The sequence below is a fragment of the Phyllostomus hastatus genome, unplaced genomic scaffold (genome assembly GCF_019186645.2).
Source record: "Phyllostomus hastatus isolate PE091 unplaced genomic scaffold, TTU_PhHast_1.1 phas_contig_86, whole genome shotgun sequence".
NCBI classification, from domain to species: Eukaryota; Metazoa; Chordata; class Mammalia; order Chiroptera; family Phyllostomidae; genus Phyllostomus; species Phyllostomus hastatus.
Genome location: NW_025333977.1, coordinates 67,694,807 through 67,709,774, shown reverse-complemented (window position 1 = coordinate 67,709,774; position 14,968 = coordinate 67,694,807). Strand labels below are relative to the sequence as shown.

Genomic DNA, 14,968 nt, shown 5'->3' with positions numbered 1-14,968 from the left:
AGGGTCTCATCTTCTGCCAACCAGTGCTGCAATCGTGGCCCCCGAACCACGGCACCTTAAAACTCTGGTGATCCTCACCCACTGCTGGTGAGGTGTGTCCTGCATGAGCCTGCTCCAACCGTATGAGTAGGGCAAGGCGAGAGCTGTGAGCAGGGCCCTCTCAGCCTCCCCATCCCTAAAATCAATAAGCATGTTCTCAGATGAGAATTAAAAAAAAAAAAGGTTAATATGGTGAAACTGCAGGGCTCAAGGAAAGTGGAGATCCATGGACCAGAGTCTTATAACACTTTTCTAACAATGCCTAGCAGTATCTATGGGTGAGAAGATAATTTTCTAATCCCAACACAGGACCTTTCTTTAAGAACTGGAGATGGCGGCGGCAGTGGTGACACAGCTGGTGGTGCTGGGAACCATGGGAGGCTTGCCAGCAGAGCTTGAATTACTGGGAAGAACCAGGGTCTACCTGAGCCACAGACTTCTATTTCTTTTCCTGAGATACAGTACCCTGGACTGGGCAAAGTGGGGAAGGAAGGACTGTGTGTCTGTGGGTGTTTTAAGGGACTTTGGGATTTTAATGAAGACATTAAGACATACTCTTAGTCATGAAGTGACTAAATGGTCACCATATAATTCAGAATTCCTTTCTTGAAGTATGAGCTTTAATGGGTTTGGAAGGAATACCATTCATCAAGATTAATGTATTTCTACCATGGCTGGTGTGGCTCACTGGATTGAGCACTGGACTGCAAACCAAAAGGTCTGTGGTTCGAGTCCCAGTCAGGGCTCATGCCTGGGTTACAGGCCAGGTTCCCAGTACGGGGCACATGAGAGGCAACCACACACTGATGTTTCTCTCCCTCTCTTCCTCTCTCTATAAAAATAAATAAATAAAATTTTAAAAAATAAATAAATTAAAGGTTAATGTATTTCTAAAGGGTGGCTCAAGACATGTAGCTGTAATACTCCTTGACTTCCAATTCTATTCTTTGAGGCATATATATTTCAGGGTGCTCATCTTTACTCCCCATAATCAACAATCCTTCCTCTCACTCACTACTTTTTTTAATTGCTCATTTTAAACATGGAATATCTAGCACATTAGTTTCAAAATAAATAAGGCTATAGTAAATTAGTTGGACTAAGCACCATTGTAAAGAAAATAGCTGATAATTTATTACTCACTGGTAAATACAGATAATGTGATTCCATTTTATTGGTCCAAACAGTCATCAATTTAAAATACACCACAAGACCTTTTTGGCCTGTAAACTCATGTATTTGTTTTAAACCTGTATTTTGTCCATTAAACTCCACATTACTGTCCATTTTTAAAAATTTGAGTTCTATTTTTCCATATCCAGAAAACCAATAAGAAGACGTTTTAAAGTTTTAAATAAATGAGGTAAGCTAACAAATAGGAACATTAGTTTAGGATTCATTCAACTTTACCAGTGAAATCCTGAAGGGAGGAAGACTTTTGACCTGTTGAAAAGCACAAAATGCCTTCATACTTCCTGGCATAATTCTACTCTCATTTTACAGTGTCTTGTCTCAGAGGTGCTCCATCTGTAGAGATTGGTTTATGATCTTAAAAACAAAGGAAATTCTCTTTACAAGTCCAGAATGAGAGGCAGCGAGCTTGCATGTGAGAAGCATGGGTTCTGCCCTCAAAGAGGAAGGTTATTACAGAACGGACCTGTGGGGTGGGGGAACAAGATACTGTTACCAAATGGACCACGCCCCGCCTTTTCCCAGGGTCCACCTGTACCAGGTTCATCTTTCCCTTTGCCAGGGAATTATAGCTCTGAATGCCAGAGACTGGTGAAAAGGAAAGGACTTATTTATTCAAAAGTTATACACACTTAAGAGTATTAACTTAATGTCTTCATCAAAATCCCAAAGTCCCTTAATACACCCAAACACACAGTCCTTCCTTAACCACTTTGCCCAGTCCAGGGTAGTGTATCTCAGGAAAAGAAATAGAAGTCCGTGGCTCAGGTAGACCCTGGTTCTTCCCAGTAATTCGAGCTCTGCTGGCAGGCCTCCCATAGTTCCCAGCACCACTAGCTGTGTCACCACTGCCACCTTGATCTTTAGTTCTTAATCCAAAATCATGTGGCACCTTCTCTTGGCCCACCAGCAAGTGTCCTGTCACCCCTTTCCTTCCTGTAAGGTCTCTCCTACTCCCTAAGCCATGTGGCAAAGGGAACCCCAAAGCCAGTGGTTCCGATGCACCTGGCTGCTGTGCCTGGGTTTAAATCCCAGCATCAGTCTTCCTCTGCAGCCCCATTTCTGACTCCTCCCACAATTGGCTACACTGCCAGCATCCCTGTATTTTTTCCAGCCTTTCTTGGCTGCCTTAGTAGGCTGCCTTAGTAAGTCTGGGCAGGCGTGGCCCCATGGTGTGGAGCGAACCATTTCCAAGCTCTCACGCAGGTGCTGTAATCAGGGGGAGATGCCTCCCAGTTACGTCATGGTTTGAAGTCACTCCCATCTCCGTGGCTTGAAGCAAGGCCACAGTTACTTAACAAAGCCATGAAACCAGTCAAAAGTTACAGATATGTTAAATGACTGTTCTAGAGATTATCTGCAAAACTGTTGGTATGCAAAATAACTCAATAGCTCTGCTCTACATGTTCCATCCCCCAGTTCAGACTTGTGGGGGTGAGGACACCCTAAATTTTTAATATTTCCTGGACACTCTGAGTTCTGAACCCCATTACAAATCCCTCTTTGGGGAGGGCCCTGGCTGCACCCTGTTACAGTTTCAATCCTACTCCTGACAAAACTCAGGCTAATTACTGAGTCATTCTTAGGTTGCATTTGTTTTCTGCAACACGGGGCTAATATATTTATCTATGTTGTGGTGAGTAAACATTCCATAAAGGCAAGCAAGTTTTATTTAATAGTCTTGGCTTCAGCTATACATACATCTGTGATGTTAACAAACATTTCACATCTCCATGTTTATGTAGCAAGGAATGCAAAAGCATCCACTGACATGCAAACAGTTTCCATTGTTAGGGAAACCTGAACTCAGTGGGACAGTGGCCTGCATTTAATGGTAAGAGCTAGAATAGCATTTAGGTTTCTTTTTTTTTTTTCCTTCAAAACTGCTTCCATTTAATCTTTGCACCTTGAATAGTGTTGGCATTTTATCCTTGAGAAATATATTACTAGCCCCAGTGCTTTAGAATTCTGACACAAAGCACTTACTATGTTGTTAACTCCTTCGGCTTATGTCTGAGGTCAGAATTTGTCTCAAGATGTGTACACCTGTGGATATTGTAGTAAAAATGTGTGCTGCACTGGTTGGCCATGAATTTATGCCTTCCTACCAGTGCCCCAATTTTCTTTTTGGAAATGAATCTTTCTGACATTGTCTATGTCCTTATCTATGTCATTGTCTGACATTGTGTGTGGTCCTCGTGGAGGGTGATTCCAGGTGCCCACTACCCACTAGCAAGCTTGTGACCAAAGAAATTCTCCTGGGACCTTGAAACAAGCAAACAAAGGCTTGACAGAGGGAACGCAGATATTCTAATCCCAGTGAGGGGGTGGGGGACATCTGGGCAGAGTAAAACAAGGGAACTGTGGTTCCTGTCCCCTGATTTCTGTCCCTCCATCACTCCCTTGGTTTCCCTTGTTTCTGAGACTGGTTTTAATGGCCTCTGGCCATTTCTGTGAGGCCCCATGTCTGCTTATCACATACTCACCCTAATATCCTCCCCAATATATCTTTTTTATTCAAGTAGCTAGAGTTGCTTTCTCAAGCTTATCAGCCAGGATCTTAATTACAGTGATGCCATGATTCTGAATCTTATATTCTTTTTTTTTTTAATTTATTGATTATGCTATTACATTTGTCCCTTTTCCCCCCTTCCTTCCCCTCCACCCTGTACCCCCTCTCCCACCCGCGTTCCCCCCCCTTTAGTTCACTCCATGTGCAATTCTTATGAGTTCTTTAGCTTCTACCTTTCCCGTACTATTCTTGCCCTCCCCCTATCTATTTTCAACCTACATTCTATGCTACTTATTCTCTATACCTTTCCCCCCTCCCCTCCTCCCACCCCCCCCTGTTGCTAGCCCTCCATGTGCCCTCCATTTCTGTGGTTCTGTTCCTGTTCTAGTTGTTTACTTAGTTTCTTTTGGTTTTGCTTTAGGTGTAATTGTTAATAATTGTGAGTTTGCTGTCCTTTTACTATACATGTCTTTTTCTTTATCTTCTTTTCTTAGATAAGTCCCTTTAGCATTTCATAAAATAAGGGCTTGGTGATGATGAACTCCTTTAATTTGACCTTATCTGAAAAGCACTTTATCTTCCCTTCCATTCTAAATGAGAGCTTTGCTGGATAGAGCAATCTGGGATGTAGGTCCTTGTCTTTCATGACTTGGAATATTTCTTTCCAGCCCCTTCTTGCCTGTAAGGTCTCTTTGGAAAAATCAGCTGACAGTCTGATGGGAACTCCTTTGTAGGTTACTGTCCCCTTATCTCTTGCTGCTTCTAGGATTCTCTCCTTCGTTTTTACCTTGGCTAATGTAATTATGATGTGCCTTGGTGTGTTTCTTCTTGGGTCCAACTTCTTTGGGGGCTCTCTGAGCTTCTTGGATTTCTTGGAAGACTGCTTCCTTTGCCAGATTGGGGAAGTTCTCCTTTATTATTTGTTCAAATAACTTTTCCACTTGTTGCTCCTCCCCTTCTGGTACCCCCTATAATTCGAATGTTGGAACGTTTAAAGGTGTCCTGGATGTTCCCAAGGCTCTCCTCGATTTTTTTTAATTCTTATTTCATCATGCTTTCCTGCTTGGTTGATTCTATCTTCCTTCTGGTCCACTGTATTGTTTTGAGACTCAGATTCCTTCCTTTCTCTATTGGCTCTCCTCCGCGTATCTTCCTTCATCTCTTTTATGGTAACCTGCATCCTTTCATCTAAATTGCGCCCAAAATCAACCAATTCCGTGAGCTTTCTAATCACCAGCGTTTTGAACTGTGCATCTGATAGATTGGCTATTTCTTGGTCGCTCAAAAGGATGAGTCCTGGGGGACTGATCTGCTCTGTTGCACACATGTCTTATGTCTTTCCCTGTCTCTCCGGTCTGGTCGCTCTTGTTAAGGTGGGGGGCGGAGCCTTAGGTGTTCACCGGGGCTGGGCGCCCCAGTCGCTAGATTGTGACGTTATATGTGGGGGCCGGGGCGGGAGGGAATCAATGGCGGCAGTTCAATTCTCCTGGGCCCAGACCTTTCCCCGGGCTCCTGGGCTGCAAGCTCTGCCCTGGTCCACAATCGCTGCCCCACTGGGTCCGGCAGCCGCAGCTTGCGTACTCAGGGTCCACCGCTGCGTTCCTGCGCCCCGATGGCTGTCGCGCCGATTCCGCGCCAAATTTCCCCCGACCTCCGTGCGCTGCCGACCCGCGCCAGCCCCGCACCCGCTCAGCTCGTTGTCTCCTACCAGTCTGGATGTACGGGTCTACTTCAACTTCTTGGCTGTCCGACTTCCATTCAGATGAATCCCCTGTCGGTTCTGGGTGTTATGCTGACTGTATTTTATTGTTATTCTAATCTTGGTTGTGCGAGGAGGTACGGTGCGTCCACCTATTCCTCCATCTTGCCGGAAGTCTCAGGTTTCTTTTTCTGGAGTTCAAATTGGTGTGAAAGTGGGATTCCGGGAGCTCCCGTGGTGAATTGTCAAATTGCCAAATTGAGTTGGTCTTGATCACAGGAACAGAAAATTCATTTGAAATAGAATAGCTCTGTAGAGTCGTCACTGTCTTTGATATGGGCCTCCCCAGATGAGAACCTCGAAGCGTTATTGTGGAAAGGGTAGAACTGTGCTGGTGAAAGCCATCCACATGCTGTGTCTGCATATTTAGGAGGAAATCACGGTGCTCTTCCTGCTGTTCGGGACTCTGTCTGTTGACATTAAAATGTCCTCACAACTTATAAAAATCATTAAGGATTCCATTTGCACCTCCCTGGTGGGAAGTTAAGAAATAAAACTATGCCAGCCAGTGTACATTTCAAATATTTACAACACTACACTTTCTCTCCAGGCTGTACTTTCGCAGTATCCCTCTGACAAATAAGTGTAGGCACAGAACAGCCTTCTCCAAGGCCATCATTTCATTAAAGAAATCTGAGTCACTTCGTTCTCGGTTGTCCCCTCCCTGTCCCCTCCCAAACCTGATCTCTTAGGTTTGGGAAGGGGGAGGAAGGGGGAGGAAGGGAAGAGAAGGGGAGGGAGGAAGGGAAGAGAAGGGGAGGGAATTGAAGAATTAAAGATAAGTGTATGGAAGATGAGGGGAGGAGAGGGGAAGGCAGAAAAGTAATATTTAGTGGTTTGGTTGGTAAATATTTACACTGAACTGAGCTTCCACTAGCATACTTCCATTCTGAATCTCGGCTGAACTGTGGTTTCAGTAACAAGGGACGAGGTCTTGCAATAATGATGGCTTGTAAGTGTTCTACATGAAAGAAAAATATGGATAATAGCTATCTTTAATGCTATAAAGATCATTCTTCAATGAATAAAAGATTAAAGGGAGACATGACAATTTTTTTTGACAACTTTTTTTTTAAAGATTTTATTTATTTATTTTTAGAGAGGGAAGGGAGGGAGATAGAGAGAGAGAGAGAGAGAGAGAGAGAGAGAGAAACATCAATGTGCAGTTGCTGGGGGTTATGGCCTGCAACCCAGGAATGTACCCTGGCTGGGAATCGAACCTGGGACACTTTGGTTCCCAGCCCGTGCTCAATCCACTGAGCTACACCAGCCAGGGCGACAACTTCTTAATAGTAAAAGTTGTGAGGTGATGGCGAAGGTAGTGAAAATGATTTTGGAATTTTTTTTCTTAGAAGTGTATTTTCAAATTGAGTATGTTTTTACCTTTGTGGGCTGGTTAGAAGAGGCCCTTCTCACCTGAGGGTGAGAAGCACCAGAGCTCTGAAAACTGTGAAATCTTTAGATGGAAAGAAAGACACTTTATGAACTGTGGGGTTGTGGGCAACAAAAGGAGGTAGACAAGGAAATCCAAGGAGAGCTTCTTGCATAGGCACAAGATGTGAATTGGGTTAACACGCAGGGATTCCTTTCCACCCCAACCCTCGGGCCACCAGATCGATACTATTCTGAAAATATATCCCCTGGTGTAAGCCAGCACCAGAACCTGGAACTTAATGGTTGTGTCACTGAGTTTGTCACTCTTCTCAAGCGGCAGGAATCACCACGGTGCTGACCATGTCCACGATCAGCTCTGGCATGAGAGCCTCCCTGCCCCAGGCGCCCCACATCGAGGCCGTGGATGTGTCCCTGTGGGGCGGTCCCTCTCTGTGTCCCTGTCAGTCATTGAGTGTGTAGCCAGGAACTACCTGCAGTGGAAGAACAGAAACAATTCTGGAAGTCATGGCAGGTATTCCCTCGCTTGATTGTCACATCCCTGTAAGAATGTGAGAAGATTGCCCACATCAAAAACCCTCTCCTGACAGGGTTGCTGGCCCTTGTGTTAAGTACACATCTCTTGTCACGATGCAAGTCTACATGATGTTGACAATTTAATGTCGACCTTTATGCTCTGTGCTGGCTGGTTTCCTCAGCCTCCTCCTTCACCTTTGCCAGGTGTTTTTTTGTGTGCTAACTCTATCACTAGAAAAAAGGGGGTTGATGTACAAGCCACATCCTTTTGAGTAGATGATGACAATAATAACAGCTAACATTTACTATGTATTGGCATTGCGCTAATCACCTAACATATTATGTCATTTAATTCTCAAAGTAAGCCCAAGAGATCGGTACTTTATTACTCTCATTTTATGGAAGTGAAATAGGAGAAGGTGAGTAGCAACTTGGTGTGCAAGGTCATACAGTTCGAGAAGAATCAGGATTTGCTTCTGAATCTCCCTGACTCCAGACTCTGCTCCCAACCAGTAAATGACATGCTTCTGTCTACCAGAAGCTGGGATTATTTTTCTCTTCTTTTTTCTCAGGAGAGTGGTAGAGCATAAAGGGTTCTTCTCATTGCAGCACACTGGGAATAAGGTGCCTCTGGGTTTTAAGTGTTATTACATGGCTTTGTGACATTGCTTAATAAATATGGGTAGGTTGATGTCTATCTGCTTTACTTCACAAAGGAGTGAGGCTGGAGTTCCTGTTATTATGAGAACTGACCTCCAATACTGTATTTCAGACACCTAACTGATCAAATTAATTTGTTTGCTAACATACACTTAAGAGAACATATCTGTAAATATATATATATATATACATTTATACACATACTTTTAATGTAATATATTCACATTGGTTTAAGAAGTTCTTATATGAGCATTTATATATACTCACAACATTACATTTTTTATATTTCTAGTGAGAGCATTTCATACTCTTCAGAATATTTTTATATCCTCCAAGCGAACCCTCATATCAGCTTCCTGATGTAGTCCTTGCAGAGGTTATTATCTCTATTTTAAAAATGAAGAAGCAAAGTTTCAGTAAAGTGATTTACCAAAAGTTTCACAGCCAACAGAGCTGCAAGGCAATTCAGTTCTCCTGCAATGCTAACTTTACCCTTTCATTTTACATCTTTTGAGTCAAAGCTATAATAGGAGCTGATTTTGCTTCTTTGCAGACACCTCAGCTTCTTTTGTCAAGCATGTGATTATGGGCCCCTGTCACACACATACCCCACAGTGACTGATATGCAGGTGGGAGAAAACCAGAAGCTTATAGATGTGTGCAATGGTGGGTGTGTGCGCATCACTTGGGATGGGGTACACTTTCCATTCAGCAGATCTGGGTTGGGACCTGAGAGTAAGAGCCCCGGGGGCTGCTGATCCACTGCACACGCTGTGGGTGCTGATGACTTAAATAATCTGTGAAGCTAAAGGTGACAGAGGAACCTGTGTGCCAAGGGAAAGAATTTGTTGTTCTTGTTTTGTGCTCTTGTTTTCTTTTTAAGTGGGGGTGGTGAACCCAAGAAAGGTGCAGTGAGTCATTACGGCAAGCCACTGTGTGTCCTTGACATATCTACACCTCCTCACCCCTACCTGCCACACAACACAGCTGTTCACTCTGGATTTTTTTTCACTTGATGGGGTTGTGCACAATTTCCTTGTGTACCACTAAAATAGAGGTTTTTGGGGGTTAATAAGTATCATTCATTTAAAAAATTATTTTTTGTTTTTAATTGCAGTAAAATACAAATAACATAGAACTTACCGTCTTAACCAAAAAGTGCATAGTTAAGTACTGTTAAGTGTATTCACACTGTTGTGCAACCAACCTCAAGAACTTATTTATCTTGTGACACTGAGATTCTGTACCCATTGAACTCCCCCACTGCTCCCTTCCCCCAGCCTCTGGAAACCACTGTTTTAAGCATCCCCCCTTAAAGATGCAATTATCTCGAAGAAATATTCTACCTCACATTCACATTTCGTTAGATAAAATGAAAGAGCACAAGATTTGAAGTCAGAAGAAGCAATGCCAAACCCATCTCTACCACTTTCTAGCTTTGTTTCCAGGTTGTTTCTCCTAAATTTCCTTAGATGTTTGCAAACCTGTGGAATTTCTTCCCTCACAGGGCTGTTATGAAGACCCAATGATGTAATCTAAAGGTCTACAGCTTTCACAAACATTAAAGTGCTACACAATAGTGAAATTCTTATTGTGATTAGTGCCCTGCACAAACGGTGTGAAGGAATAACAGGAGTTTTAATAGGAGTAGTTGAAACAGCTGAGATGAGAGATCTTCTAGGGGATAGAATGCCGTAGAAAGGGGCAGGGCAGGAGGATATGCCTGTGGGTTTGGAGCTAATCAATGATACCTCTCTTCTCAGGACTGGGAAACCAATTTTAGAGAGAAGAGAGGTGTATGAGCCAGACACATGGATACCATAATGTCACCTTTTTAATTGATAGAGCAGTTTGGGGAAAGTGACTTAGATTTATGAGCAGGAGGGCTTACTAATACTTCATCGCTGAATTAAACAGACTTATTCTCTTGGCCACTGGCTATGCTAGACAATTCAGGACTCTCCCTGTAAACATACTCTCCTTTTACCTTATTTCAGAAGTCAAACCTGGATACCAGTGCAGATTTCATAGTGAGGACTCTAAAGGGACTGGGGTCACATGTGCCAGTTCCTTCTGCCAAGTCCCAGGGGTGGGGTGATTGAAGGATGGCGAGAAAGGCCAGGAACGCTAACCTAATGGAGTTCCTATGAAATCATGAAGTCAGGCAAAGCCGCTTCCTACCACTACCACCACCACCACCACCACCACCACCACACACACACACACACACACACACACACACACACATGCACAGGTCTCAATCAACCACCCTAGATACTGGGAGCTGGGAGAACAGCAAAGAGCTGCAGGAAAATTGTCCCCAGTGTTGACCTTTCCCCGGAAGGAAAAAGGAAGCAATTTTCTTTCTTATTCCTTCATCTGAATATTTTCTTAATTCCAGGACTTAGAACTTAGTGTAAAACAGTGAACTCTATAGTTAAGATGTAATGTGTCTTAGCTATGTGCTAATTTATAGGCTGGAGTGAAAAATTAAAGACCAGTACTAAAAGTATTTCTTTTGGAAAAACCAACTTAAAAATTTGTAGAAATTAGCAGTCTACCAATGAATTGTATATTGAAAGATTTAATCAATTACAGACAGTTCTAACTTATCATAATGCAGAAAGAAACTGGCCCCCTTGCTCTTGCCAGAAGATTATCTCTCCTCTAACACAATAACGACATTTTTGCTGGGATGAAACAGCAGATGTCCAGTAGGTGGGATGACTCAGCAGTATGCAGGGGGTCCAGCAAAACCACTGAGGGGATGGTATATAGTTACTCTATCATCAGGTCAGAGTTGAATATATTGTTAATGTTATTAAATGGCTACCTGAGATTAGTTATTCAGTCTTGATCTCATTTCATGTTTATTTTGTCCATTTTCATTTTATTATGGAAAATTTCTACAATTAAAATAAAAAGGGACAACATAATTTGGTATGGGACCCTGGTTGGTTTAACTGCACAGAATAGTCTCCATGTCTTTTTATTTTTAAATTTTTAAACACTAAAGTTTTTTTGGTTGATTATAAAGGACAATTTTATTTAATTACAGTTCACATTCAATATTATATTAGTTTCAGGTGTACAGTGTAGTGGTTCGACGTTATATAACTTTATGGAGTGATCCCCTTGATGAGTCTGGTGCCCACCTGGCACCATACATGGTTATCATGGTATCACTGACTGTGTTCCCTGTGCTCTACTTTACATCCCCGTGACTGTTTGTGATTACCAGTGTGTACCTCTTAATTCCCTCCCCCTTTCACCCAGACCCCAACACCTCTCTCATCGGGCAACCATCAGTTTGATCTCTGTATCTGTGAGTCTCTTTCTATTTTATTCATTTTGTTTTTCAGATTCCACATATGAATGAAATCATATGGTATTTGTCTTTCTTTGCTGACTTATTTGAATTTAATAAAAAATTAGGTTTTTAAATCACCGTGAACCAAAGACACATTTTAGCAGAATTTATTCTGCTGCCTCTAAAATGAATTCTGAATAATTTCATCCAGTAGTAGCCTGTTCATATTTGTTCATTTTTTAACTGCCCTGTAGGTCAAGAAGTGATTTTGTTTGTTCAGAAAGCAGTTAGTAGCTGCTGCCTCCCAGTCAGTGCTCTGTAACAAAGAGAACCACTATCTCCCTCAGAGTAAAACCGTAAAGAGAAATGGCAGTTTACGTTCAACCAGGCCCTGGAGCCAGCAAGCACTGGTAATTCACTCCTTCCAAAAAAATAAGCCAACTTTTCAAGTTGTTTAATTGGGTTGTGTTAACATCATTTATAGGTACTTTTCAGCAAAAATTAGGATTGACCAATTTGCATTTTAAAAGAGCAGCTAAAGTCACTACCTACACCCACCCCAAACTGAAGCATAAATGGATCACCAGATGATATTGTTGTTTTTGGACAAAAACACACTGACTGGGCTAATGTGATGTTTTCTCTGAAGAGAAAAAATACATTGAAAAGCAAACCCAACTGGCTTATATTCCTTTCTGATAAATCATGTTCAATTTCAACTCACAAACTTATGCCAAACATTTCATACTACCTAGAAACAAAGGGGGAAATCTGAAACGGTTTCTTTTTGGGGAAACACAGGAACAAGTAACAGTCTCTCTGGCAGGACTAAATTAGAAAACTCTGACATTATAGTTTTGTGACATTTATTTGTGTAATGCTCAAACACCTCTATTGAAAAGAGTATAAACCTTGCTAAATCCCTATTAAAATAGATCTCCAAGATAATGTTTTCCATTTGTTATGTTTTCCCATTTATTATTAAAGCGACTTTTAGTCAGACACTAGAAGCAAAACCAGAAGTCTTTAAAATAAGCAAAACATTCTTAGCATTTATTGAAACTATTTTTAAATCCTGATTGTTTAGATTTGTACTATAATTCCTATTCATTAAAACTATATTCATGACTTACTAACAAGTCTTTTTATCAGATTTCTGGGATGTACAATATTGATGCAGTTCAAGCTATGGCCTTTGATGGTTGTTACTGTGACAGTGAGACTGACAGGGACCAGACTTCCTTTTCTCTCCACTCAGAAGAAGACTCCATTGGAAGAAGAGTCACAGGCAGCCTCGGTGCAGATTCACCTCCGATGAAGGAAAGAAAATCCCTCAGAGGGCACGTTGGTAGAATCATTCTGAACAACCATGTCACTGACACCTAGTCCAGGATTTTATTCCCCACTGCGTATATTATATTTAATTGGTTTTACTGGGGAATATATGTATGAAGAGGAATTCCCAATATATAAAACTTGTTTTGGAGTCTGATTATATTCAACAACAACTGACTGTACATTGGACAGGGAGGGCTAGAGTAAACTGAGAGTCAGCCCATCATGCCTCCCGGCCCGAAGATTTGAAAGTTGACTGCTCTCCATCTAGGAGAGTTTAAGGTCTTAGGAGAATCTGACTCCATAAATAAGAGTCCCAGGCATGCGTATTATAGAAAAACAATTTCTACAGGTTAGGGCTTTGTAACTGCTTCATCAGCACCCTCCCTGCTTCCTAAATATAAATTTCCTATATTTAAGACATAAAACTGGACTGTGACAGTAATGCAAGGGGACTTTGTTCCTCTGTGCTAGCCAAGTGCCAAATTACTGAACAGAGCTGAACCCTCGTAAGGAAGAACATCAATGCAGAGGAGGTGCCACGGGACTCTTGCGCTGCTGAGATGTCCATGAAGACCGTCCCTCTACCATCCCCAGTCAAGTCCTTTATGCCACTGATACATTTCTTATGTTATTGAGTTCCAAGGGGGACAAAAAACTGTAAACTTCACTCACTCTTCCCATCCTAATGTTAAATTAATACATCACACTTTGATAATAGGATCTTATATTTTGCAGTTGAGGTATTGTTTTCATAGCTTTTTGGTGGTTTTTAATTAGTTGCTTTATCAAATATTTATTGACCTCCTACATGTTCCAGATACTTTATTAGGTGTTATGTACTAAGAAAAAAAAAAACCCAGAAAGAATACAAAATTGGGGCAGGAGATAGTCAGGAAGGAGGAAACTCCGGAGTTGCCCCAGGGCTAAGACAAAGGACATCAATACAGGACAGAGACCCTGTTCCACTTTCTGGAAAAGCACTGAATCATGGTGAATTATGAATGTACCTGCACAGAAGATGCTACATGGCCCCTGTTTCATTATAATATCATTATAATAAATTAACATTGTGGGACTCCCTTCCCTGCTGGCCAATCAAGGAAAATTATGGGAGACCACATGCACTGTAGCTTTAAAGTAATATAACTAGTTGTACAGGTGCAATAAAACCCCACCAAGACTAGCCAGGAAATGTCTGCCCTATAAGAACAGAATCCCTCCAGCCTCTGAGGTCAGTCTCTGCTCAGAGTTGGCCCACTCCTATTTTCTGTGGAATGTGCTATCACTTAATAAATCTGGTCTCTTTCTTTCTGCTATAAACTTTCTGTGTGTTTGGTTCAATTCTTTGCCAGGATCACCAAGAACCTGGTTATGTGTGCCCACCTGCAACAGAATAACATTCCTACCATTAGTGAGTGCAAGAACAGTGAACTGGTAGCTGTAAGAAGTGACAAATGCAGTGGATGTTGAATGAGAGGTTTCTATACTGTACTGAGTTTTGAAAAGGGGGTACCAAAAGAAGGAAATTATTGTTCATGAAGGGTTACGGGCTCTCAATTTATAATCAACTGAAGATGCTTCCAAATGTGGTATTGAGTGACAAATTGAATAAAATTTATATATCCCATAGTAATCTTTGGTAACTTGGGTTGAACCAAATAAATCAGGTCAGGTTGGTATTAAATATATGTTTGTTAAGCAGAAAAACCTCCAATGGTGAGTATTAATTTTGTGTTGACTGGCAGTGTGCAGACTTTTGTGTTGAATATTTTGTGAAAAAGATTCCATTTAGAGATAAGCCCTTCATAAGAAGTATAATATATTTCCCTTCCTATTTTGATTTCTGGGATTGATGAAGGGAAATAAGTTAAACATTATTATTTTAGTGTATTCACATTTATTTCACTATAACGTGAACTAGAATTATTTGAATTATTTCATGCCAGTGAAGAGACAAATAACTTCCTCCCTGTTTCCTGATAACATTGGTCTTGATCTTTGCTGTGAATGACACAGTGTTCTAGAAACTTATCTTCCCCTTGGGTGTAACAGATTTAAAAGCAAATTCTTTTTCTATTATGACTTCCCTCATGGGCAGGTTAATTCTAGAATAATTCATTTTACTTTCTTAATATAATTTTTCCCATTCTTTCAGAACTTTCCAAGGATTATATTTTTCTAGGAAACCATCCAAACTTGACCTAATATAATTTATTTAAAACTTTTCTCCATTTAACTGTAGGTAGACCAT

General features: G+C 41.4%; 1 protein-coding gene across 1 annotated transcript in view; it reads left to right on the top strand.

The window, feature by feature from the left end:
• GABRR3 (gamma-aminobutyric acid type A receptor subunit rho3) overlaps positions 1–12,831 on the top strand; it is a 56,209-nt gene extending 43,378 nt beyond the window's left edge. Inside the window, 4 exon segments of the mRNA XM_045851897.1 lie at positions 7,210–7,311; positions 7,314–7,367; positions 7,370–7,407; positions 12,532–12,831. Coding sequence (XP_045707853.1) covers positions 7,210–7,311; positions 7,314–7,367; positions 7,370–7,407; positions 12,532–12,831 — 494 coding nt within the window.
• The last annotated feature ends 2,137 nt before the right edge of the window (positions 12,832–14,968 follow it).